Source organism: Choloepus didactylus, chromosome 16 (genome assembly GCF_015220235.1).
Source record: "Choloepus didactylus isolate mChoDid1 chromosome 16, mChoDid1.pri, whole genome shotgun sequence".
NCBI lineage: Eukaryota > Metazoa > Chordata > Mammalia > Pilosa > Megalonychidae > Choloepus > Choloepus didactylus.
In genome coordinates, this window is record NC_051322.1 from 27,183,666 (window position 1) to 27,208,421 (window position 24,756).

The 24,756-nt window shown below is 36.4% G+C and overlaps 1 protein-coding gene across 4 annotated transcripts in view; it reads right to left on the minus strand.

Moving 5' to 3' along the window:
- DCC (DCC netrin 1 receptor) overlaps positions 1-24,756 on the minus strand; it is a 1,223,099-nt gene that overhangs the window by 237,528 nt on the left and 960,815 nt on the right. For all 4 annotated transcript variants that reach the window (XM_037805818.1, XM_037805817.1, XM_037805816.1 and 1 more), the window contains exon 15: positions 11,475-11,669. In XM_037805818.1, coding sequence (XP_037661746.1) covers positions 11,475-11,669 — 195 coding nt within the window. The remainder of the gene's footprint in view (positions 1-11,474; positions 11,670-24,756) is intronic.

Consider the following 24,756-nt stretch of genomic DNA (forward strand, 5'->3'; position numbering starts at 1 on the left):
AGCCCATAGGAGAGAGTGTTGGGGATGGGAATCACCAAATTATGAACAAGAACAGGTGCAAGTTTTAGCCTAACCATGAGCACAAAATAGGATAACAAAATCTTAAAAAACTGTACAGAGATTTGAATTGCTGCCCAGAGAAGGCAAAATGTATCTTAAAATTTGAATCTGTGTTGATTATCTGCAAAATAAATACGCCAAATTTTTCATAAAAGAGCCCAGAGTCTATACCACATAAAACCACAATGTCCAAAACAAAAAATAAAATTACTCGATGTAAAAGAACCAGGTAAATGCAATGAATTTTCAAAGGAAAATGCAATCAACCCCAAGATGACCCATATACTGCAATTATCACACAAAGAATTTAGGGCAGATCTTATAACTATGCTCTGAAAGGTAAAGTAAAATACACTTGAAATGAAAGAAAAGATAGAAAATCTCAACTGAGTGTAGAAAATATAAAAAAGAACCAAATGGAAAATTTAATAAAATTTAAACAAGTTTCCAGGAAGATGGTGGATTAGGAGACACTGAGTAAAATTTTCCTCCATGAAACATACTGAAAGACAGAAAGTGCTCCAGGACAGCAGTTCCAGGGTTCCACTGGCTGGGCAAGGACTTCTACACCCATAGTGAGGGTGTACTTGGAAAAGCCAGTGAGTGTTCGGCCTGGAACACTGCCGGGGAACGGGTGGTTGGAGCCAGTGGACAGGTGTGGAGGGGAACAGACTTCCCCTCCCTTGACACCCTCCTCAGCACTTTGCTCAGCTGATAACCTTCACAGACCTGTGGCCAAGATCCCCCATGCCAGGGACTGACAATTGGAGCAGGCAGATGAGTGTGGAAGGGAGCTCCCCAGTTGGCTGGGGAAACGACCCTTCACAGCCTCAAGACCTAGAGCTTCCTTGAGGGATTTAGGGATTTAGGGATTCAGCAGGCTTGAGATGGCATCCACTGTTACTCCATGGAAGCCCGCGGTGTGCACAGCCTAGAGGCAGGGGCACCGCACGGAAGTGCCAGGAGGCCTACCCTAATCCCAGGGACTCGTGGGTGCATGGCAGACAGGGACCATGGGGCATCTGATCTGGAAGCTGAGAAGTGCAGTTCTGTACTCCCAGAGCACTCCACCCACAGCCCTGCGAACGACTGGGACCACTATGTCCTAGAGCGGCTTCCTGCCAAACTGTGCAGGGCAGGCCCCCATCCACAGGGCTGGCAATCCCCAGTGCACATGGAAAACTGGTGCACTGACTGGACTTCCACATGCTTTGACCCCCACTCAGTGCATAGAGGAAGCTGGGGGTGAACTGGCTTGAGGGTAAGAGGTGGCACAAGAGCGCCATCTGCTGGTAGGTCAGGGAAATTGCACTCCACCAAACTGTAGCTCTGCCAAATTATAGATACATGTTCAAATAATCCTGCATATCCTAAAATAACCCTATCAAGATAAGCAAATGCCAAGAGGCCAAAAACAACAGAAAATTACAAAGCTTATGAAGAAACCAGAGGATACAGACAACCTGAATGTTCAGTCCAAATTAAAAAGCCAATTTTTTTGGAGCAATTAAATCAGAACTTGGAGCAATTAATCAAAGTACACACAAACATCAATGGCATGGCTTAGGATATAAAGAACCTGAAGATAACCCTAGAAGAGCATCAAGATTAATTTGCAAGAGTAAATTAAAAAAAAAAGCAGATCTTATGGAAATAAAAGATATTGTTGATCAAATTAAAAATATTCTTGAGGCTCATAACAGCAGATTTGAAGAGGCAAAGGAATGAATTAGCGAACACAAAGACAGACTGATGGAATGTGAAAGCACCAAAGAATAAGTGGTGAAAAAATATCAAACAATTTGAAATGCATCTCTGGGAATATGGATAACATGAAGCACACAAATAGAACAATCATTGGTGCTCCAGAACATGAAGAGAAAAGTTAAGAACTGGGAAGAGTATTCAAAGACATCATTGGGGAAAACTTCCCAACCCTTCTAAATGACATAAATATGCAAATCAAAGATGCCCAACAAACTCCAAATAAAATAAATCCAAATAAACCCACTCAGAAACATTCTGATCAGACTGTCAAACACCGAAGAGAAGGAGAAAGTTCTGAAAGCAGCAAGGGAGAACCGATTCACCACACACTAGGGAAATAGCATAAGACTAAGTACCGACTACTCAGCAGGCACCATGGAGGTGAAAAGGCAGTGGTATGACATATTTAAAATTATGAAAGAGAAAAAGAGCAGCCAAGAATCCTTTATACACCAAAGCTCTCCTTCAAAATTGAGGGAGAGTTTAAAATTTTCACATACAAATAAATGCTGAGAGAATTTATTAACAAGAGACCTGCCCTACAAGAAATACTAAAGCAAGATCTTCTGGCTGAGAAAAAAAGACAGGAGAGAGAGGCCTAGAGAAGGGCACAGAACTGAAGAGTATTAGTAAGGATAACTTAGAGGAAATAAAGAGAGAGAGAGGAAAAAAATAGATCTGACAAATAAAAACCAAAGGATAAGATGGCTGACTGAAGAACTGCCTTCACGGGGATAACACTGAATGTGAGTGGATTAAATTCTCCAATTAAAAGAAACAGATTGGCAGAATGGAATAAAAAATATGAACCATCCACATGCTACAAGAGACTCATCTTAAACCCAGTGACACAAAGAGACTGAAAGAGAAAGGATGGGAAAAAATATCCCATGCAAGCTACAGCCAAAAGAAAGCAGGGGTAGCAATACTAGTATCAGATAAAATAGACTTTAAATGCAAGGATGCTATACAAGACAAAGAAGGACACTATATATTAATAAAAGGGACAATTCACCAACAAGAAATAACAATTATAAATGTTTATGCACACAATCAAGGTGCTCCAAAGTACATGAGACAAACATTGGCAAAACTGAAGGAAGCAATAGATGTTTCCACAGAAATCATGGGAAACTTCCATACACCACTCTACTATAGACAGATCAACCAGACAGAGGACCAATGAGATAACTGAGAACCTAAACAATGTGAAAAACAAATTAGACTTAATAGATATATATAGAGCATGACATCCCAAATTACCAGGGTATACATTCTTCTCTAGTACTAACGGAACTTTCTCCAGGATAGATCATATGTTGGGGCATAAAACAAGCCTCAATAGATTAAAAAAGATTGAAATTACTCAAAGCACATTCTATGAGCACAGTGGAATGCAACTAGAAGTCAATAACCATCAAAGATCTAGAACATTCACAAATATCTGGAGGTTAAATAACACACTCCTCAACAATCAGTGGGTGAAAGAAGAAATTGCAAGAGAAACTTCTAAATATCTAGAGATGAATGAAAACAAGAATACAACATATCAAAATTTATGGGATGCAGAGGAGGTGGTATTGAGGGGGAAATCTGTAGCTCTAAATGCATATGTTAAAAAGGAAGAAAGTGTTGAAATTAAAGAACTAATGGAACAACTGAAGAAGTGAGGAAATGAGCAGCAAACTAATCCTAAAGAAAATAGAAGAAAAGAAATAAGGATTAAAGCAGAAATAAATGACATGGAGAACAACAACAAAAAAATAGAATAAATGAAACCAAAAGTTGGTTCTTTGAGACAATCAACAAGATGGACAATCCCTTAGCTAGCCTGACAAAGTCAAAAAGAGAGAAGACCCAAATAAAATAATAAATGAGAGGGGAACATTACCATAGATCCTGAATTTAAAAAAAAAAAAAAAAAAAAAAAGAGGATACTATGAATAACTGTATGCCAACAAACTAGAAAATTTGTAGGAAACGGATAATTTCCTGGAAACACACGAACAACCTAGTCTGACCAGAGAAGAAATAGAAGACCTCCACAAACCAATCACAAGTAAAGAGATTCAATCAGGCATCAAAAATCTTCCTTCAAATAAAAGCCCAGGGCCAGATGGCTTCACAAGGGAATTCTTTCAAACTTTCCAAAAAGAACTAACATCATTCCTACTCAAACTCTTTCATAAAATTGAAGAAAACGGAAAACGACCTAACTCATTTTATGAAGCCAACATCACTCTAAGATCAAAACCAGATAAAGATGCTACAAGAAAGGAAAAACTACAGGCCAATCTCCTGAATGAATATAGATGCAAAAATTCTCAATAAAATACTTGCAAATTGAATCCAAAGGCACATTAAAAAAAATCATACACCATGATCAAGTGGGGTTCATTCCAGACATGCAAGGCTGGTTCAACATAAGAAAATCAATGTAATACAACACATTAACAAATCAAAAGGGAAAAACCAAATGACCATCTCAATAGATGCTGAAAAAACATTCGACAAAATTCAGCATCCTTTTTTGATAAAAACAGTTCGAAAGTCAGAATTCAAGGAAAATTCCTCAGTATGACAAAGGGCATATATGAAAAACCCACAGCTAGCATAGTACTCAATGGTGAGAGACTAAAAGCCTTCCCTCTAAGAACAGGAATGAGACAAGGGTGTCTGCTGTCACCATTATTATTCAACAATGTGCTAGAAGTTCTAGCCAGAGTAATCCAGAAAGACAAAAAATAAAAGGCATCCAAATTAGAGAAGAAGAAGTAAAAAGGTCATTATTTGCAGATGATATGATTTTATATTTGGAAAACCCTGAGAAATCGATGACACAGCTACTTGAGCTAATAAACAAATTCAGCAAAATGGCAGGATACAAGATTAATACACATAAGTCAGTAATGTTCTTATACACTAGAAATGACCTAATGGAAGAGTCACTCAAGAAAGAGATTCCATTCACAATACCAACTAAAAAATTCAAGTACCTAGGAATAAACTTAACCAAGGATGCAAAAGACTTCTATACAGAAAATTACACAACTTTACTAAAAGAAATAAAAGGAGACCTAAAGAGATGGAAAGATATACCATTTTCATGGATAGGGATGCTGAACGTTGCTAAGATGTCAATCCTATCTAAACTGATCTACAGATTCATTGCAATTCTGATCAAAATTCCAACAACCTACTTTGCAGACTTGGAAAAGCTAGATATCAAATTCTTTTGGAAGGGAAAGGGGCCTTGAATTGCTAAAAACTTTCTGAGAAAGATAAATGAAGTAGGAGGACTTACACTTTCTGACTTTGAAGACTACTATAAAGCACAGTAGTCGAAACAGCATGATATTGGCACAAGGACAGAAAGAGCGATCAATGAGTAGAATTAAGAATTTAGAAATAGACACCCAGATCTACAGTTGACTGATTTTTGATCAGGCCCCAAAATCCTCTGATCTAGGACACAACAGTCTCTTCAATAAACTGCGCTGGGAGAACTGTATATCCATATACAAAAGAATGAAAGGGGACCCCTGTCTCACACCCTACATAAAAATTAACTCAAAGTGGATGAAAGATCTCAATATAAGGGACAGTACCATAAAATTCCTAGAAGATAATGTAGGGAAACATCGTCAAGACTTAGTATTAGGAGATTGCTTCTTAGACCTTACACCCAAAGCACAGCAATGAAAGAAAAAATAGATAAATGGGAACTCCTCAAAATCAAAAGCTTCTGTGCCTCAAAGGAATTTTTCAAAAAAGTAAAGAGGCAGCCAACACAATGGGAGAAAATATTTGGAAACTATTTACCTAATAAGAGACTCATATCTTGTGCATATAAAGAAATCTTACAACAACAATAGTACAAACAGATCAGTTATAAAATGGGAAAAAGATATGAAAATACATTTCTCCAAAGAAGAAATACAAATGGCTAAGAAACACATGAAAAAATGTTCATCTTCACTAGCTATTGGGGAGATTCAAATCAAGACCACAATGAGATATCATCTCACACCAATAAGAATGGCTGCCATTAAATAAACAGGAAACTACAAATGCTGGAGAGGATGTGGAGAAATTGGAACTCTTATTCACTTTTGGTGGGACTGTATAAATGGTACAACCACTCTGGAAAACAGTTTGGTGGTTCCTCAGAAAACTAGATATTGAGGCACTCTACAATCCAGCAATTTTACTTCTTGGTATATACCCAGTAGATCTGAAAGCAGTGACACGAACAGATATTTCCACACTGACTTCACAGAGGCATTGTTCACAGATGTCAAGAGATGGAAACAATCCAAATGTCCTTCAACAGATGAGTGGATAAACAAAATGTGGTAGACACACATGACGGAATACTACACAGCAGTAAGAAGGAATGAGGTTGTGAAACATATGACAACATGGATGAACTTTAAAGACAAAGCTGAGAGAAATAAGCCAGACACAAAAGGAGAGAAGTGGTATGTTATCACTAATGTGAACTCCCTGAACAATGTAAAGTATGTGATCTTACAATGTAGAATATAGGGGACCTAGAGACAGACAGAAGCTAGTGAAGGGGGATGATAATCTAATACGTAAAAATATGATAATGAGGGTGAATTTAATGCTATGGGAATGGTCAGGTGTGACTATGGTTCTTTAATGGGATTATAAGTATCAGTGACTCATTGAAGGCGAACATGTTTGTAAATGGTTGTTTAGACACTTATAACCCACAGAGTAGCACCACAAACCTAAACAAGTGTTAACAAGATATACTTATAAGGTATAACACTGGTGCAGAGGGTTAACAACAGAGTGGTATATGGAAAAACTACTCATTACATATTAAAGAATATATTTAATAGAAATTCCTTACCAACACTAATACTAGGGATGAATAATTAGCAGCTGATAAGAGCTCTGGGGTGTATTATGTTATAATAATTGCTTAAAGTTGAGAGTGATGAGGATTGTACAACTAAGTGAAAATAATGTAAGAAACTGACCATTTAGCTTGGGATAGAATATAGAGTAAGTGAAGTTAGAAACCCACTACTTAATAAATCAAGCCCTCGACTTGAAACTTGCTCCTGTAAAACTCAGGATTGTAAATGGGAGGCTGAGCCTTCCTATCATTATGCCTTAATGGCACCTCCAGGGAACCTCTTTTGTTGCTCACATGTGGCCTTTCTCTCTCTAAGCCCAACTCAGCAAATAAAGTCATTAACCTCTCCCCCATGAGGGACATGACTCCCAGGGGAATGAATCTCCCTAGCAACATGGGACATGATGTCCAGGAATGAGCCGGGCCCTGGCAGTGAGGGATTGAAAATGCCTACTTGACCAAGAGGGGGAAAAAATAAAAGAAAGGTAAGAAGCTGAGGTCACAGAGGCTGAGACATCCCAAATAGAGTCTAGAGGCTGGAATAGCTGTATTAGTAATAAACAAAATAGTTCTGAAGACAGAGTATTACCAAAGATAGAGACATGCATAAAGATAAAAGTTGATTTGTCAAGAAGACATCACAATTATAAATGTGTACTAACTTAAAAACAGACCGTCAAAATAAATGAAGCAAAAATTTGACAGAATCAAAGGGAAACACAGATGATTCCATATTTATAAAAGACATGTTCTTTCTATATGCAAATGCATTCATTCTGTCACAATATTCCAAAAACCTTAAGTAATTTCAGTAAGAATACAAAGTTGGTTATGGGTGTTGTCTGTTCTGGGGCACAATTCCTCTCTGGCTGTGGACCTGGGAAACCTAGAGAACAAGTTATCTGCTTCCAATATACAAAGAAGGGGCATTCATAGGATAAACATTCCCATTCCCAAAGGGAGAATTTGGAAGGAAAACACGGTCCCAAGCAATTCCGAGACCTTGCAGGGCACACTCCATTAGATTTCAAGGTTTGCAAGTCATCTACAGAATGATGTTTTGTCCTCCAGGCTTGACAGAGTGGCAGCCTCACCCTTTCCAAGTGCTTGTGCAGTGACCATGCTCTCCCCAAACACTGGGGTGAAGGCTCCAACATCTTCAAGTATTGGGATGAGAGCTAGGCTTTCAGCTCCACCCTTTTCAAACACAGAGGTAGCAACCAGCCTCTCTACAATCCCCCAGGCATCTGAAAAACCTGGGGTGGTGGTAATACTCTTCCTGAGAAATGGGGTGGAAAGCCCTCCTTCTCCAGGCTCCAGGACATACACATCCTTTCCACACACATGGGTGGGTCTGCTCTCTTGGCCCAAGATGATGTCTTCATTCCAGACCTCAGCTTCCATAGTTCTGCCTTTGAAGTTATTTTTCCTTCAATCTGTCCCTTTTCTGTCCTTTTAATTCCAGGCTGGAAATTGTTCCATTCCTACAGATCTTACAAGAAAACCTGTTGGTTTCACATGTAGTACACAGGGATCTGAGCCATAAGACAAAAGAACTTTCTACAAATCCTTTCTGGCTTGCACTGAAATGGCTGGTTCCATGTTCAATTAAACCCTTACATGTAGTGCTTTTCCCAGGGGGCCTGCTTTCTGGAAGCTCAGAATTTTCCAACCATCATTTTCTGGTTTCTTTGTGCCCAGGAGTTCAGTTCTCAGCTTATCCTTTTTCTCTCACATTTTACTATAAGCTGCAAGGAGAAGCCAGGCTGCGCTTTCCACATTTAGTTTGGAAATCTCCTCAGCTAAATATCCAAGCTTGTCACTTTCAAATTCTGCATTCCATGTGACATCATTACTCAATTTTGCGAAGTTCTCTGCCACTTTAAAACAAGGGTCATCTTTCTTCCATTTTGCAATGACAGATTCATCATTTCTGTCTAAGTCCTCATTGGAAGTAACTTTAGCATCTGTATTTCTACTAATAGTCTCTTCAAAGCATTCTAGGCCTTTTCTATGAAGCACCTCACAATTCTTCCAGAATCTAGTCATTACCCAATTTAAAAGCCTTTTTAACCTTCTCAGTATGTGCACTAGAAGACCCCTCTTTCTTGGTACCAAAATCTTTTCTACTATTTCAAAGTAGATACCAGGAAATTCATTGACTTTTATAATGGGAATTTATTAGTTTATAAGCTTACAGTTCTGAGATCATGAAAATGTCCACATCAAGGCATCATCAAGATGGTATCATCTTCCTGAATACTGGCTGTCAGTGATCCTAGACTCCTCTGTCAAGTGGCAAGACACATGGCAGTGTCTTCTGGTCTCTCCTTTCTCTTCCAGGCTTCTTTGCTTGCAGCTTCTTGCTTCCATGACTTTCTCTCTCTTTTTCTGAATTTCATTCTCTTATAAAAGACTCCAGTAAGAAGATTAAGACCCACTCTGAATGAGATGCATCTCATCTTAATGTAAGTTCCTATTCACCAGAAGATCCTACTTACAACGGGTCCACATCCACAGGAATGGATTAACTTTAAGAACATACTTTTCTGGGGTACATGGAGCTTCAAATCAACACATAGTTAAACATTTACATATTTATACATAATGACTTTGCATTTCTAATACCTTTAACACACACACACACACACACACACACACACACACACACACACACACACACACATATATATAACCTTTTGCCAAAAGATACTGTGAAAACTGATGTGCCTATTTTAATGTGCAATAGAATAAATACAATTCATGATTTCTTTGCAGAGTTTAAACGTGGATCTGAACGAAACCTAATAGCTTGATAAGAATTAAAACTTGAACTATATCTAACACCCTTTGGCTAAATAGTGGAAGCATATGGAAAACAATACCATTTATTTGTATAACCTGAGGATACTTAGTGAACACTACCACCATCAAAAGACTGATTGCTATCATATACATGGAACTATGTTAAAAAGCCTGTAGAACATATATAAATCTTTTTTTCCAGATACATTTCTCTGTGCAAACTTACAATTATCTATCACTGAGACAGGTTAATATTTCATTTTACCTTTAACAGTTTTCCTATCTCTTAAAAACATAACTCATAATGGGAAAGTTCTTTTTTACTTATTAAGCATTTGGGGAGATTTGCCAGTATTAATCTCTCAAAGTCTTAAACTCTTCTAGACTTGGAGACTTCTAGTGAGTTTCTTTGTAATGAAGAGCAACATTACTAAAATACAGTAAAACAATACAGCTATTTTCCTGCATATAGCAGCACCCCACTTTCCTGGTACCAAAATCTGTTCCAGTATGCTAAGCTGCTCAAAGCAGATACCATGAAATACATTGGCTTTTACAATGGGAATTTATTAGCTTATAAGCTTATAGTTCTGAGGTCACGAAAATGTCCAAATCAAGGCATCATCAAGACCATATTCCTTCCTGAAGCATGTACCCAGAACTTTCCACAAATCCTTTCTGGCTGGCGTTGAAATGGCTGGTTCCATGTTCTCACATGGCGTTGAGAAGATTTAATAATTCATTGCTGGAGAGCCATCTGTGTTATACAGGGAAACTTGCCCTCCTGTCTCATGTGCATTATGAAGATAAACTCTCAGCAACAGTGTATGCTGAACAATGGGTAACTGAGTCGCCTGACATAGAATTGGCAGCCATAAAATAAGAATTTTGTGATTGCCTTTACATTCAAAGTCAGGGACTAGCTGAGAGAACATTGTTTCTAAATGCCCAGCCAACTAAAACGGGATTTTCAATTGTCACTTCTCTATAGTGTTTGAAGCAATGATAAAGAGAATGGGTCAGTGTAATTTTCCACCTGCATTGAGAAAATCTTGTCTTGTCTCTGCATTTTAGCTACTCAAATTCAAAGCAGCCTTCTCATCACATAAAAATATTCTGCTTATGAGAGACACACGGCGGCGTCTTCTGCAAAGAAGAAGCACTCCCTTTCCCCCAATCAGCAACTGTTTCCAGTGGGGCCCGAGTACTTCACTGCAAATAATATGGTGTTAAATCAACAGGTAGAGCCAACTTGCTGTTTTCTTTATATGAACTGCTTAACTTATCGGCATCCTGATAGATGGCATGTATTTCTTTTGTTTCTCTCTTCTAATGATATTATCTCTTAGAGATCTCTGGAAACTCAGACAGAAAAATGAATATGAATGCTTTCACACACATTAGCCTTCTCTTAATGAACACATTTTTAATGAATTCAGAAGTATTACAGTTAAAGTATTGTGTTCAGTTAAATGACGTTGAGCTGAGTACACTAAGAACTCTTGGATTTGGGGAGCAGGGATATACAAAAAGGGAGGGGGTTGATAACTCCAAGTTACCAACTACATTGAAAATTTCTGTTTTCATCTTGTTGCTTTAGAGTCACAAGGACATAACCACAAAACTTTATCTGTGAATTCTAAGGGAAATAGAAGGTAATGTGACTAGACAATCCAAGGCCAAAGAAAAATTGACAGAATCTCCTCCAAGTGAGAAAAAATGAACAAGTGGTGACTTTCTTTTTGTGAGAATTATAAACGTTAGTAGTTTCCATTGACCATTAGAAAAAGAAAAATGATCCAATGCACATTTGTATCTAATATGGCACATAAGCAAGAACATACACCAGGACACCCACTATACTAACACCAAAGAACAATTTTTCAAGAAGGAAAATAAATTTAAATAAATTATTTATTTACCTTAATAGAATAAAAGTCAAGCTACTCACCTAATCTCTCAATGGAATAATATCGCTGCTTGCTGTCCACGCGCACCGTCTCAGCATAAGGGCTACCAACACCATAACCAATGATGTATCCTCGCACCACAACATTTGGGTTCAGGGGAGGAGTCCAACTCATGATGATACAGTTGGTCTGGGGCCTCACATGAAGAGAGCTTGGCTGGTCCGGGACCTGCGACTCTAGGATTGAAAAAGTGGATAATCAGGGTGCCAAATAATAGATTGTTTAGCAGGACAAAGCTTCTGTTTCAAGCAAGGCAATAACATATCCCATTGGTGCTCAAATGATTTATCACTTACAGTCCAAGTCCCAACTTTCTCAGCATGTCACACATTTTCCATGTTTGGTTTTACTTTTGTGGAATCTCTTAAGCATAAGAGGATACTGAATTCCCTCCATAGGTACTGTAGCATCATGCATCTTTATCCTAATAGTTTCTTCCTTTGGTTTCTTTCTTTTTTTTTTTTTTTTTCTGATATTTCTTCTTAGGTATCATTAATAAAGGGTGAAATCAAGGCAGATGTAAGAATAGTGGAATGTCAAAAACTGTCCTAAGGATTCTGTACTTTGATTTAACTAAAAACAAATATAAATGCAACAGTCCTTTCTTAAGAAATTGTCAGGAGAAATGGTATGAGGTCATGATCTTCTCGGCATGATTAGGATGGGGCTTGACCCATGGTTCAGTGCATCTGAGAAAAGCACATTTATTATTAAGGGAAAGGAGACAGTGGTCTGGATTAAAGTCAAAGCCAAACAGGCTTTGGAGCTCTGTAAATTTGGTTTAATTCCAGATTCACCATTTACTAGCTGTCTAACCTCAGGAGATTATTTAACTTTTCTGAAATACCCTTCTGATTTAAGATGGCATTACAAATATTGGAAACTGACTAAATGCTTGAGTACTGGAAGCAAGAAAAAGCAGAGCTCAAATTTGTACTAAATATGCACCAGCTGTGAGACCTCAATACCTTACTTAATCTCTTTAAGTCTTGGTTCCCTCACCTGTGGATTGAGGCATGAGGATCAGAAAAGTAATGATCTCACATGGTGTTGAGAAGATTTAATAAGGTAATGAATAAAAGCAATCTCATTGTGATAGTACATAAGTTCTCAACTGATGTTGGCTCTTAAGGAGAGAATGTGTATGCCACTCTGACACAAATTTTCTTTTAAAGAGATTGTGTATTGGTTGTCAATTGATATTCTGATTTTTACATCATAATTATTCCTTTTGGCCCCATCCCTATAAAACGATCCATTTTCTAGTCACCGATCCTTATTCAATTGATAAATATTCATGAAACATCTATTATGTTTGGGATATGGGGCTACGCCCCAAAGTTGTTTGGGATACATGGGAGAATAAATGAGGCAGACATAGAACATGCACTCTTGGAGTTTACAGTCTAATGGGGGAGACTGACAAGTACAAAAGCAGTTAAAGTATAGTATGATATTTTAAAAAGTTTAACACAAGCACATTATCTTATTCTAACTGAAAATCTCTAAAGGTAACATATGCCAAATTATGTAAGGGAATGTGATGACTAAAGGTAATTTTACAAGCATTTTTCTTGTCATGTAATAGCAAAAGCTGAGACAATCTCCACTACTAAATTTATCCATCTTAACGTGTATACTCTAGGGTAAGTGATAGAGGGAAGTATGTCTTCCATTGAAATTTTAAAAATAGACACTGTATCTACAGTTTTCTAGAGATGACTTTTTCTAAAGATGCCCCTTTGTGAGCAAAAGGGACATGCTATTATCTGTTTGCTCTGAAGAAGACTGTAACATGATATGTAAAGTCATCATAGAAAAAAACAATGTTTCAAAACATAGATATAAACCCTAAGAGCAGAAGCACAAAGTTTGTGAAGTATTTCACACAATAAACTTTATGTAAAGGTAATAAAGGAGATGCAAGGAAGGGGTTAACCCTCTCTAACTCTATTGCCTTGAAAGTCTTGCCAATGTCCTTGGAATGTAATGGGCTCTACAATGAATTCAGTTTAACTATCAAAACAACAACAATTGAAACAAGATAACCTGCCTAGTCTCATATTTAGAAAATAAACACTATTCAGTTTTTCTGCTTCTACAAACTTTAAAAATAATACAAAAGTGTAATTATTTGAATGACAATATTCAACATATTTTAGAATAAAAGGGAACAATATCTTAAAATGTTTTCAGAACTATAACAATTTCCCCACTTTCTTGCATACCTCAGTGTCACTCCCATGCAAATTAGTTAAATCAGCACCCACAGAATTACATCTCTCAGTGCCTTCTGGATAACATGGTAATGAATGCACAAACCTGCTCTTGAGGAAGACGAACTATTAGTTCGTAAGACTTTTTATTTTTCACTGCATAAATATAGTTTCAATCCTAGATCTAAACCTCAAAATCTACTTTGAACTAAAAATACTAATGGTGTTAAGGCATAAGAATATAAGCTTCTTCCCCATCTAAATATTAAATGGGTTTTACCAGCCTGTTAGGATTACGGGGCCAGAAGGAAGGGTGCGTATCAAGGCAGTAGCAGACCTATAATATTCATAGGGTACGACTTATCATGAAGACAAACATGTTAGGAGGCTGTTTGTAATCCAGAATAGCCCACTCATGCCCTTGCACTCACTTCTTAAGGTAAAACAGAAATGACAATTTTCCTTTTATATTACCTGAGTGAGTTTTTTCTAACACAGATGACATTATGGTATGAAAGTGTTGTAACTGGAATGAACTATAAAACATCAATTTAGAAAATTTTCTGTTGAAGTTATGTGACAGGTATTCTCTGGTTTTGGAGCTAACACTGAAATTAACTGTTCGGAAAGACATGAAAGATTTTACAAGTATCTTTAGGTTAGGTTACACATGTAAAACACAGAAGAATATTAGGATAATTATTGAGATGATGTGAAATCAAGCAACATATTTTGCATCAAATATCTAAATTAATGAAGCCCCAGATTTCTCCTGGGGTTTGAATTATCAAGGTAACTAGGTCAACTGCTATTCTTGATTATGTTATGGAAATATGTATTCTATCTTGGTTTACTTTGGTTCTAAAGAACATTTATTATTCTTTGAGTAATGATTAGAGGTTTCCAAATTCCATACAACAATTCACTAGAAAATTTATTAGATTAATCCTGGTGACATTGGAACAATTACTGTGCATCTCTATGTATATTCCTGTCATAGTTCTTGGTACCTGGAATATGGTGCGGAATAGATCTGGAGGAGTTGGGGCAGAGGCGAAACAAAAATAATAATAGTAATGAACACATAAGGAAATCATAAGCTCTTTTTCATTGTTATGCTGATGAGATAGTAATTGACTCTTGAACGGAACATCTCCCTGGAGAAAGTCTAAGGTGAATGACCAGAAAGCCAGGCAAGCAAATATCAGAATGGAGAGCCTTATAGGCAGAAGAGAAGGAACAACTATTTTGAAGGCTCATGGGCAAGAATGAGCTAGGTAATTGAGGAAACCAAAGAAGGCCACTGTGCCTGGAGCATGGAGGATTAAAAGGAAAATGAAGAAGATACAAAAAGAGTTGCCTTGGCACCAGGTCATTGAAAGCAACAAAACCCAAGGTAAGTGCAGGATTGAGATTTTATTTTAAATACAAATGATAAGACCGTGAATATTCTTCCTGGGAGACAGAAGGGGGTTGAAGTGTGATTTGTTCCTTGTTTTTAAATATCACTCTGTTTTTTTTTTTTTAGGTGGCAAGAAGTTGGGGGAGTGGGGCATACTTTGGGGAGAGAAAGCAGGGAAAACATAAAAATACTTGTGTACTTGTTTTGGTGGTTGTGAGATGAAGTGGACACATTTGGGGCATTTGGGAGATGTAGTCAACAGAACTATAGATTGGTGTGAGTGGTGAGGGATAGAAGAAACTAATGATAATTCATAGATCTTTGGCTTGGGCAAATGGGTGGATGATGTACCAAGAGAAGGAATAACTACCAAGCTCTACCTGGCTTAGGTTAAGCTTGAAATGTCCATGTTTGTGGAGACGTAAAGGAGGAAATTGGGTATACAGTTCTGGGGTTTTGGTGAAAGGCCATAGTGGGGAATATAGATATGGAAGTCATCAGCATATAGATGGCATTTAAAATAAATATATGTGAATATAAATATATGTGTGTAAATAAATAAAATACAAATAAGATCATGTTATTACTCTTCTTGAATTCCCCCTAACTCTTGTGTTATATGTAAAGTCTGGACTTCACGATGGCCTAAAAGGCTACAGATATCTATCTCTCTCCCTCCTACCTCTCTATCCCTTTTGCTCACCTCACCCCAGCCATTTATTCAACACTGGACACTTTTTTATTCCTCAAAAGGCCAGGCACACTCCAGCCTCAGGACATTCGCATTTACTGTGCACACTGCCTGCGGAGCTCTCCCCCAGAAATGGCTACCTTCCTTATCTCTAGGTTATTGTTAATTTCCAGTTGCAGCTTTCCCTGACTACTGTATTTAATGTGCAATCCTTCTTTCATTACTCCCAATCTCTTCCTTTTTTTCCCCCATCAGATTTATTAATACTTATTGAATTACCTACTTAAATTACTTCATTTACACTTTGCTTCATTCCCTTTCATAAATTTTTAACTGCAGCACCTAGAACAGTGCCTGCTCAAAAACATGAGTATGAAGTATATATTCTCTAAAGTTCAATGCAGCAGTCATTACATATAACCGTTATTATATATAAAATTACCATTTTGTATAACTGTCTCCATAAGTTAAGAATTATCAGAAAAAAGATGGATACCCATAGAAATGAAAAAAGATGAAAATACAGTTCTTAAACTTGTTTCCTCCTGGGGCCAGCAATATTTGTCTCCAGCAGCTCTTGCTAAGGAAAACAATCACTGCCGTGCACAGTCTGCTGTGAATTGTGCTGCCAAGGGGTGTCAGGCAGGCTGTACTTATGACAAATACTCATATATCCATCCTCCATTTAGCAGGCCACATTATATGGGCCATTTTGTTCGAGTTTTGTTCCAGTCCTCAATAGCGTATATTTCTTTACAGTGAATTACATAAGGCAATGGATACTCCCACATTCTGTCCTTCCAGGCAGCTCTGCAACATATTGTATGTGTTCGTTTCTATTGGCAGGGTCTGTTTTTACCCATGGACTTCATCTGCCTTAGGCCACCCACCTCTATCATCTTCAAATGTTATTTATCTATTGGATTATTCATCACAGTGGCCAACCACTTCTATTCATCATTGAACCCTACCTTTTATTCTTTTACAATTCTATTCCATTTTCCCATTTTTCATATATTTTTAAAAACTTACATACAGCAAAATTCACTCAGTGGTATATGGTTCTATGGGTTCTGACAAACACATAGTCATACTTTCATCATTCCTGTCATGATACAGGATACTTCCATCACCCTCAGATTTCCTCATGCTTCCCCTTTGTAGTCAACCCCTGCCCTGAGACCCCCGTTATTACTTTTCATAATGAGTTTCAAAATTTTTTAAACTCCAAGTAACTTTCTGCATATCACAGAGGCATTTTCTCTATGAATATATGTTCTTCTGACTAATCTTATTTACTTATTTTTAGTATTAAAATTTTTAACTATCCAGTTTTTTCCTAATAACAAGAATAACTAAATTTACGAAGACCCCTTATGAATAAACATGATATTCAGAATTTTAATAAATGTTACCTAATCTAACATTTCATATATAGTTTGCTGTCTTAGCTGTTCTATAATAAATTTTGTTAATCTCAATTTTTTACTTTTCAAAGTTGAGATTTATAATTTTGACTGCATTTTGTTTTGTTTACTTATGCATGTTTCCCTTCATTTTTGTTTTATATCAACTAATCTTATTATTTCATTATTTTACTCATTTTTAGCTATTTTATGTGTTTGATATTTACCTTTATAGTTATGTCAGCTATTATTACTCTGGGAAGAGATCCTCAAAGCCATGCCCCAAGTTTAATCTTAATAAAACCATCAACATTCTTTCCTTCCCTGCTCAGGAAACCTGAAGAATTTCAAGTCAGGCTACAATAATTTTTTATATCATAAGCACTTTTCCCAAATATCATCCCTACCATGATTCATTTACCTGCAAGTAGATTCTGGAGGCTATAGAAGGGTTAAGATAGGGAGAATGATTTTCCAACTTCTCAAATAATATAATGATGTCATTATGTTTCAAATAAGTTAGGAAAAGAAACAGTCTGAATCCTCCACCCCAAAATCTACTCTCCATAACTCAAACAAACAGATTATTGACAGGGTAAAACCAGTCCTTTTTTTGGTATAATATTCGGACAAATGTGGGCTCTGTCTGTCTGGTTCTTGATTTGACAAGGACAACCAGACTTGATTCCCATCTACATTAGCAGGATGAAAGATCAAGCAGAGCACAGGAGAAAAACACTGAAGTTCAAGTTTACTTATAAACTCCTCACTTCTTGAAATAGTGGGAGAACCTAAGCTTGACATTTAGAGCTGAAACTCTTGATGTGGCTTTCAAGAAGCAGCTAGAGAAGAAAGCCTATCACTATTAGAGAATTGTTCTCTCATTTTAGAGTTTGGGAACACCCACTTTGACTATCATAAAACCTCATTAAAACCTTGTATCTTCCTACCATGACACATTTGATCAGCTGCTGCATATTGAATAAATTCCAGATCTTTTGTCAAACTACATCACTACATTCTGAATGAGGGGAGAAAGGGTCTTATTCCTTGCCAAATGATGTACTTTCATTAATTTTTCAGGCTCATTCTCCTCTGAGTGGATTCAAATCCTATTCACTCAAAACTACAGATGAATTAGTAATGTTCTAACAAAATGCTTTATCTCTAAAATCTTATGCCAAGTTGCTCTCTGGAAAACTTGGGTCTTCATTTTAATATCTTACCTGAGGAAAAGGAAATGCATTCCTATGATTAAGGAAAAACATACCAGATTCATCCTTGCAATATACTTTGAGTGTCTACTATGTAACAGGTACTGTGTAAAGCACTGAGAGGTTCGAATCAGATAAAGCATAGTCTTTGTTTCTAATCTACTGAGAAGGGTGTGAAAAGTGTTAAGACAGAGTAAGCCCAAAGCATTATGTAGATTTAGAGGAACAACATCTAAATAAAACTCAGAGAAGAGGAAGCTCCTAGAAGGAAAATGTCCACTGAATTTCAAACAACCGTAGGTATGAAATTCACGTGAAAGGACACTCTGGCAGAGGCAAACTAAATACAAAAGCATGAGGCAAGAGACAGCTGGGGAAGTGCATCTGGAGGAAAGTGTATATGTGCAAAGATGGTGGAATGTCAAATTTGAAGCTGAGGGCATGTCGGAACAACATTGGGACATATTTAAGTAGGGCAATAACACCTTCAAATTTGGTTAAGAAAATTACTCTGGTGACATTATGGTATCTAGAGCAAACTGGTGTCAGAAGACCAAGTGTAGTGTAAGGTAATTTTCAGGTGACAGATGATGAGGGTCTGACATAAAGCATGGTGGGGGAAAGGAGGGGATGGATTCCAGATCTATTAAGGGGGTAAAAATTACATGTTTTATTGATTGAATGGGTCTTGGCAGGGAGTGAAATGGGGAAGTTTCTGGCTTGGATAGCTGGTGGTGCCCATCCCCATGAGAAGAGCACAGGAAGAACACAATCAGCAGTAACAGGAGTTTACCATCTACCTTTACAAATCAGGTCACATCTCCAACTGTATGAAGGGATTTGTGCTTGAGCACTCCGTGGAGTGGGCTGCCATAGGTGCATCGTGGAAACACAGGCTGAAGTGCCAAAGAAACATTCAGCAAATGCTCACTATATTACTTACACAGCAGGAAAGGTCCAACAGAGGTGGGGAAGCGATCCCATCAACTAGATCCCTAGGGAGGCCAACTTCTCAGGTCAGGGTCAGTGGACGGCAGCTCCACCCACCCAACTTTGCAACTGGAGACTAGAGAAACCAATCTGTGCTGCCCAAGGGCCGGGCATTTACACAACTCAGCTGGAGGGGTCCTGCCACTGAGAGTTCCGGCCCAGATAAGCAGCTGGGGCTGCTGGTTCCTGGTTTGGGGTTTAAGGTATGGTCAGGCAGTTCCATTAGACCTAACATCTCCTTCTGGGATGTGCAATAGAAATACACTGAAACATCTGCACAAAATAGAAAAGGAGGGGGGAGGGGGGTGGGTAGGTGAAGACTGGGAGATGGCTAGTAGGTGCGTCCATGATTTCCCCTGCACGCTCTACTTGAAAATACCAAAAGAGGAAAAAAATAATAAAAAATAGTAACAACAAGTTCCTTAGAACCACCCATGCCCTTTCCATTTTCTAATTACATGAGATGACAATTTCCCCTCCCTTGCCTTCAATACCATCACCAAGGTCAACTACTGTCAATTAGTCTGATACGAGAGGACAACATTTTATATACGACCAAAAGTTCTGCACTACTCTCAACACCATTTATTGAAGTTTATTCTGATTGGAATTGCATTAAATTAATCATTAATTTGGTAGTGTTAATTATAACATTTGTATAATGTTAAGCTTTCCCATGCAGGAGCATATATGTCATGCTATTTATTCATGTCTTATTTTACATCTTTAAATAAAATGTTATGGTTTCCTTATTATACATTTGTTTATATCCTGTTTAGTCCTAGCCATTATATTTTTGGTTACTTTATAAATGGAGTTCTGTATGTTTTAGTGCTTAAACTAATTATTGCTAGTATAAAGAAAACCTTTTCCTTTTATATATGTATCTTGAAACCTATTACCTCCCTAAATTCTCTTATTCTAATAGGTTTTTATTTTAGTTTCTGTAGTAAAATGTTAACTATTTTTAGTATTTAGTATTTATTTTTAGTATTTAGTTTGTTATGTTTTGTTTTTCTCTGACCAAACCTCTACACTCTGTTGAATAACAAAAATGGTAGGAAAGTTCCCTGGCTTGCTTAGAGCTTAAAGCCAAATGTTTAGCATTTTACTATTTATTATAATTGTTCCTTGTACTTTCACACAAAAACAATAAAATTTTGAAAGCTTCCTTCTATTTCCATACTAATGGTAGTTATTATTATTAATTGGTAATGGCTGCTTAATTTTACAAAATGCTCTCTTGCATCTATTGATATAATTTTATGACACCCCTTTCAACTATAGTTTAATCAGATGGAAGGCTTTAAGATATACTGAATTTATGTCCTGCTTTTGTGTCAGAAGGGAAAACACCTATTCCTTTAACGCAGACAACAAGGTTTAGCTTCATACGACCAATGAGATTACTGCCAAAAAGAACTACGATGTCTGAGATCTAATTTATCAAACTAGCAACAAGTATTTGTTGTGTGCTTAATACATGTCAGGCACACTGCAGAGTACTTTACTGCCATTATCATAGTTAATTCCCACAAAGACAAGATGGAGACTATTGTTATACCTGATTGAGGATGAGAAAACTAAGACCTTAGAAAAGTTATGCTTCTTGCCTGGGATTATACATTGAGTGGAGCAGGATTCAAACCTAGGCAGTAAGACTTTAGAGCAAATTCCACTTGAATAAGAATAACGAGGCTGGGTCTTCAATTTCACGATGGAATGGCTGTGGTACCACCTGCTCACATGGATTCCCCAAACCTATCTGTCAGTTAGCAACACAAAATGTCACTAACAGCTCTTATCCAAAGCCCATGTAGCAGAAATCACATTTCACAACATGCCACCTACACTCCTCTCTGCATACTGAGTTACATACTAACAAGTTAAATCAGAGTAGTCCTCATCCTCAAGACCACGGTTACTTCCTACCCCTTAACTCAAATTGGTCTCTTTTACTTGGATGCATTTTCATGGCCTGTTCTCGGCTTTCACCAAGGATTTTACCAAAATAATAGACAAATGAAAATAATTTCTGTATTTGTTAAAAATTAAATATTCATTCTGCAAAACTTTGCTAATATTTAAAATCTAATAGGTAACCCAGTAGACCAGATTGCCTAGATATGAGGTTTTAAAAGTTACGCTCTAGATGTAATATGATTCCTTCTTGGACCAATGAGCTATGTGGGAATATATTTTTAAATTTCCAAACACATTGGGTATCATGTTATTATTGATTATTTATTTAATTACTTTGTGGTCTGTGAATGGGATTAGTATGATCTAAGCACTTAAATAACCATTTCCTAATAGCCTAGTACTAAATATTTATTGGATGGTTGAGAAAATTATTTTGATTCTCTAATTGTTGTATGCATATTGACATAAGGTAAATCTATGTTATTATTTTCTTCAATTTTGAGAGAAATGTAAAATCTCTGAATATGATATTGGTTTTTACATATAACTACCAGTTTACAGTATTTACAGAAAATAGAGGAATAAGTTAAAGACATCACAAAAAATAACTAGACAAATCCAGTTGGTAGGACATTCTAGAGGACAACCAATCCCATCTTTTCAATAAATCACAGTAGGAAAAAAGGGATTGTGATAGATTAAGACACTAAAGGGATAAAAAAAAATCTAGGCGCAATGCATGGTCCTGGATTGGATACTGGTTTGTAGAAATCATCTGTAGAGAAAACATTGGGGGCAAGTGGAGAAATCCGAATATTATCAGGATATTAGGTAAAATGATAACTGACAGATAAAAAGATAAAAATGATTTAAAAAGAAGACTGAAAAACATTATGTATCACTTGATCTCATTTTGGTAGTAACTATATCTATATCTATGTTTATATGTGTGTATAAAGAAAGAACTAAAAGGATATGGTGCATTAAACTGCTAAGAGTGATAATCTGATATTAGGTTGGTGAGACGTGTTGGATTTATTTTTGCTTGTCTATATTTTCTAAATACTTACACACATTTATTGCTTCTGTAATGATAATAGTATATTCAAATGTAAAGATGGGCTTATAAATTTGTTCCTAAATACCTGTCAAGATTTGCTTACATATGACAACAGAATGTTGTAAAAGTCATATGTTTGTAATTGGTGCATATTTCTAAAACAGTTTACATATTTCTCTAAGTATGTCCTTTGATCATTATGTAGTAAACCTCCTAACCTAAATTATCAAAGAAAAAACTAAATTTGTTTTTGTTAGCCTGATTGAATTTTTTTACCCCCATCCCTTTACTTTCAATTTATTTCTTAATATTTAGGGTATGTCTATGGTAAATATCATGGATCTGGATTTTTTAAATCCAGTTTAACAACCTGTCTTTTAACTATTGAGTTTATTCTATTCATATTTAGTGTGATTATTGTATTAGAATTTATTTCTACCATTGTATTTTGTACTTCTATTTTATTTCTCTATTCTAGTTGCCCATAAAGATTAGTAATTTTTCTTTTAGGACCATGTTTGGACAAACAGAAGGTCTTTGTTTTCCTGCATTATTATTTCTCCTCTACATGACAGGAAATTTTATACTTTATAACTTTCTGTTGGTTATCTTTTCAATTTTGATATCACACATAATTTAAAATCTAAAGATAAGCATGATCTCGACTTTTTACAAGAATAGAACAAAAAAATCTCAAAAACATTTAACCTCCATAATATCCTTCTCCTTTGCCACCTCATATTTGTATTCAACATTTTTAACCCTCCCAAATATTATTATTTTTTATATCATAATTTGTTTAATTGTACCACATATGTTACATTAATTTGCTCACCACTTTCTCTAATCTTCTTTCTGGAATCATTTTCTTCTTTTCTCTCTTTACTTTAAGCACATCCTTAAAAAAAGATAGTGGTGGTAAACTCTCAGTTTTTCTTTATATGACAGCTGTTTACATCTCTCCTTTACTTAGATATTAATTTAGGATGACAGTAAATTTTTAACAGTACTTTGAAGAAATTTTATTGTTTTCTGATTTAATTACTGTTATTGAGAAGGCTTCATCAGTCTAATCATAGTTCCAGAATAAGTACTTCCTCTCTGGACAATTTTTAGCTCTTTTCTCATTTTTTTTTTTTTAACCCTTGGTATTATATAATGAATTTAAGATAATAGCATTATTCCTGAGTCAGACAACCTATATATTTCATCAACTCTGGAAAATGTTCACTCATCTCTTCAAAAATGATCTTTCCCCCATTCTTTCCTTTTTCTTTTGAAATTATAATCATATATATTAAATCTTCATAATATCATCTCTCATGTCTTTTAAATTCTCTTTCATTTTTCCATCTGCGTCCTTCTATGATATTACATTATTTCTATTTATCTATCTCTGTTTAAGAATTTTCTCCTCAGCTGTTTAACGTGCTATTTAACTCATCCAATGACTTTTCATTTCAATGACTAAATTTTTTTATCTTCTGATTTTTACTTTACTCTAAGAATTTAAAGGGATTCTTTTCCAAATCTGGCCTTGTTTTCTTATTTTTCTTTAAAATATCTTGAAAAATTTAAGTCCTCTTGTATTAGGGTTCTTTAGGGAAACAGAATCAACAGGAGATTTCTGTAAATATAAGATTTTATAAAAGTGTCTCATGCAACTGTGGAGATGCACGAGTCCAAATTCCATAGGGCAGGCAGCAAACTGGCAACTCTGATGAACTCAGGAAATGCTTCACTGGCCAGCTGAAGAATAAGTGACCATCCTCTGTCTCCCTTAAAAGTCTTCAACTGATTGGATTAAATCCAGCTGACTGAATTCTCTCATTGAGGAATACACACCCGTCATTGATGCAATCAGTCACAGTTGCAGTCAATTGACTGATGATTTAATAAACCAGCCTTCTGGTTTATTAACCAGCCACAAATGTCCTTTCAGTAACAGACCAGTGCTTGCTTGACCAGACACTTGGACACCATCACCTGGCCAAGCTGACACATTGGCCTAACCATCACAACTCCTGTTTGCAATCTGAAGGTTCATGAGTTGGATCTTTATTTGTATATAATATTAATTTTCAATATAAAATTATTCATCATTTCATGTGTGTATGTATGTATTGTCATCAACCACAGGGAATCCTGTCAATTTGTTAGCCATATTTTTATTTATTTAATCATTTTCTCCTTTGTCTTAGAAGTATACAGTTCAATTTTGTTTTAAAACCATATCTGACAGAACCCAAGATGGTGGCTAGGTAAGACAGGGCAAAAAAACACCTCCGTGAAAACTACTAGATAAAAGCCAGAAAGTGACCCAAAACACCAGTTTTGGCAATGCACCAGCCGGACAAGGTC